The 3,695-nt window shown below is 43.7% G+C and overlaps 1 protein-coding gene across 1 annotated transcript; it reads left to right on the top strand.

The window, feature by feature from the left end:
* Positions 1-341: 341 nt before the first annotated feature.
* LOC110164786 (protein FAM110A-like) lies at positions 342-3,439 on the top strand. Its single transcript, XM_020929909.2, has 2 exons — positions 342-489; positions 1,672-3,439. The coding sequence occupies exon 2, from the start codon at positions 1,795-1,797 to the stop codon at positions 3,022-3,024; it is 1,230 nt and encodes a 409-aa protein (XP_020785568.1). The 5' UTR covers positions 342-489; positions 1,672-1,794; the 3' UTR covers positions 3,025-3,439.
* The last annotated feature ends 256 nt before the right edge of the window (positions 3,440-3,695 follow it).

Below are 3,695 nucleotides of genomic sequence, written 5' to 3'. Positions count from 1 at the left end.
CAGATTTATTTTATTAATTATTTATTTTTTATTATTTCAAATATATACCAGGACAGAATAAAATATCAAGGACAGGTGGTGCATTTATTTATTTTTTTAATTAACAAATTATAATAGGCCTACATTTATATTTCAATAAAATTATGCAAGTCAGTCATTCAGATTCGAGTACGGTTACAAAATCAGTGTCAAATTACATCTAACCATATAAACTATTACAAGAAATGGAAAGAGAAACAACAAAGAGAAACGTGTTCAAAGGTAAGTGCTTCCGTGTTTGCGATAGGTAGTGGACCAATGAGAGCCGAGGGGCCGTCCTAGGAGCGCACACGTGAGTTGTCAAACAGGTTTGTCTTGTCTTGTGTCGCTAAGTGGCCACTGGCTACAATTTACTTTCACGCTCCTCCACCGCGCTTCTGCCACTCGACCTTTTTACCTCTGTCTACACCACAAACAAGAGTCGCTCCCAGATCTACTTCAGAAGTTTAGGTGAGTTTTTTACGCTCTAAATCAAACATATCGAGAACTTAAACGTACCGGGAACCACCTTGAAAGAAAGAAAGAAGTGGGCTGCTGCAGGCTTGTCAGGGCAAGACTACGGGCCTTACCACGCTAGCTTATAGGCCTCTTGTGTGTTTACATTTAGTCTACAACATTGTTTGTGGCTTATATTAAAAGTTTAGACCTCTATAATTTTCTGTCTTTTCCACTTCTGTATTGCTCACGTTCATTATTCCAGTTATAAAACGTGTTAGCACTTGACTTGCAGCCTATAATGTCTGTTTTTGTTTGTTTGACCCACCACTTGACATTCCAATATGGTGTGTAAGCCAACAGCATGGTAGGTTAATAATATCCTTAGCTGTGTCTTCTATACATAGATTTCGTATTTGTTAACTGTTGAGTTATTAAGACCTCTTGGCAGATAAGAATGAACTCTGGAAGAAACTCTGTAGCATTATCAGCTAGAGTTTGGCCTACCTCCACCTGGAATGACAAATATGTGGAGAATGTGACTAGCAGATGTAGACTCTTAAAGTGATATTTCAACATATGATTATTTACAGACACTTTCATTAGCCTTGTCAGCAAATCGGGCACACATTTGTTGAGCTCACCATATAAAACTATCCACTGTAAGGGATGAGTTGACCAGTTAGACGTCAACACTTTCTTTTTATTACTTTGCTTAACCCAGTAGGACTTGTATTTCAAAGACCTTATCCTAGGCAACTCACTTATATAGTTTAGGAGTCATTGTTCCCACAGCAGCTGTTGGAGTGGTGCCTGCAGACAATGGTCTGTTGACAACTGTCCAGATACACCCCATCCCCACTCACACACCCACCCACGCACTTGTCCTCTGTTCACAGGCCCCTCAGCTCCCTCTAAAAAGGAAGTGTCACTTTAATTGTCCATTCGTCTACTGGGAGATTGATGGCTCGGAGTGCTTGTTTAAAAGTGATTGTGCCAGCAGCCAATGAACTCATAGGAAGTATGTGAAAGTCCACATGATTGGCTGCTTGACAAAAGAAGGAAGTTCTTAGTGTGTTGGTGAAGTTAAATGTCATAGTTTTGGAGAAGTAAGGCAAAGATTGTAAGCTCTTAAAAATATGTGCTGTTACTGTCCTCCTTCTTGTTTGACTAATATTGATAGTCTTTCTTTTCCAGGAAGATTTAAGCGGACCATGCCACAGTAGCTCAGAAGATGATGATGATGATGATGAAGCAATGAGTTTCTGTCCTGTGAACACTGCAACAAAGTTGAAGTAGAAGCTGTATTCCTCTGCTTACATGATGCCTGTGGAAACTCTCCCACAGTCAGTGAAGCGTCCCGTTCGGACAGTGGTCACATTCACACACCCCCGTCTCCGGCCCAAAGCCCCCATGGCTCCAGAGCTGTACCGGCAGGGCCTGGCTGCGACTGGGAGGCCTAAGCAGAGTGCAGTAGAAAGACTAGAGGCAGACAAAGCTAAATATGTGAAGAGCCAGGTGGCTCTGTGTAAGCAGCAGCCAGTGCGTCCGACAGATGTGACCAGAGCTCTGTTGAGCCCCTGCTCTGCCCTGCAGCCGATGAGAAAGACCCCCATCCCAGCAAAGACAAAGGAGAGCATCCAGCTGAACCTGGAGCACCTGAGTAGCCTGATCAGTGATGTGAGCGATGGACCTCAGCTCAGTGCAGAGGACACAAAGCCTTCAGAGACTGTTTCTCCACAGAAGAAGGAGCGCCCATGTCCGCCTCCACGCCCTGACTGGTCCAGTCCCGCCAAGGTGAGGCTCAAATCTCCACCACCACCTCGAGAGGAGAGTGCCCCCACCCCTCCAGCAGCTGGGACAGTGCGCAGAGTGGACGTCGTGCCCCAGACTGGCTCAGCTCGCCCTCCTGTTAGACCAACTCAGTTCATTAGGCTGCCCCTTCAGCCCATCCTGCTACACTCCCAGCTCCACGGAACACGCCTCTTTCACCCTAGAACGCCTCCCGCCCCCTCTCCTCTCAAACCTGTGATTGCTATACCTCCAAAACCTGAAAACGCTCCCTTGACACCCCCACTCAAATCCCCTCCTGCCCCTATCATTGCTCCTGCCCTTCTTGCTCCTCCTGATACCCCTTTGTTGGCCCCACCATCCCCGGCTTTCACCCGCCTCTCTTCCTCTAGTGCCAGGAAGAGGCCTTCTCTCACTCGCTCTAAATCAGATTTGAGTGACCGCTTCTCCAGAGCTGGCACAGAGCTGGAACGCTTTTTTAACCTGTGCGGATTGGACCCTTCGGATTTACGGGACCTGACTGCATCTAACTCGGACATTGTGTCTTTGGCCCGTTTCCGCAGTGTAAGTGCTCCTGGTTCTGAATGCGGAGCGTCAGGACGGGAGGAGGAAGAAGAGGAAGAGGAAGAGAGCACTGGAAATGCAGCACCGCGAGTCCCATACGGTGTTTCTGTCATTGAAAGAAATGCACGAGTTATTAAGTGGCTTTATGGGTTACGTCAGGCAAAGGACAGTGCAAACAAAAGCACCAATTTGTAAGAAATAATGTAAAAATGTGTAATTAACTATGATTACTTGATTTGGTACAAAAAGGCAGGGACAAAAAAATGTGTTCATCTACATCTTCAGATTTTTTTTCCATTGAGTCACAGTTCTGTTCATTAAGAATTATTTTAAGCCTTTGAATTTGTCTCATAATGGGGCGCAAGTTATCAAGTGGCTGCATTGGTAAATTAAGAAAAGCAAAAAAATTTGTTAGAAATGTATTATGTTCCCAGATTACAGAGACCAAAATGTTTTCTTTTTTGTTCATGATCAGTTTGTGTTCAAGATTTCAAAAGTTGTTTCAAAATGTAGTTTTGTCCCATAATGGGGCTGTTGTATTGTTGAGGCTGTTAAGTCTGGTACTATGTCAGTTGTATCACAATAAAAGATTCATGATGTAAGTAAATAATTGAATTTTAGTTTTTCAAACTCCCAGTACTAACTTCTGATGCCAACGTTTTAGTCAGAAATCACAAGTGAAATAAGTGCTGAAGCGCTTTAAAGTAGAAGTTCACAACCTTTCCACAAGGGGTCAGGTGTCAAACAAAGCTGTTAAAGCTATTAATAAAGACATAAACTTTTTAGTACTTTAAATGTCCACACATCACTCACATTTTATTGTCTTTTGTCTGGTTAAAAGGTAATGATTTTAAATCTCATTCCAA

This window comes from Boleophthalmus pectinirostris, unplaced genomic scaffold (genome assembly GCF_026225935.1).
Source record: "Boleophthalmus pectinirostris isolate CB_2022bp ecotype Guang Dong unplaced genomic scaffold, ASM2622593v1 HiC_scaffold_8, whole genome shotgun sequence".
Lineage (NCBI taxonomy): Eukaryota > Metazoa > Chordata > Actinopteri > Gobiiformes > Gobiidae > Boleophthalmus > Boleophthalmus pectinirostris.
This window is presented reverse-complemented; position numbering and strand designations above follow the sequence as displayed.

Excerpts from the sequence above, each read along its gene's own strand:
- LOC110164786 (XM_020929909.2), top strand. The coding sequence starts at position 1,795 with ATGATGCCTGTGGAAACTCTCCCACAGTCAGTGAAGCGTCCCGTTCGG.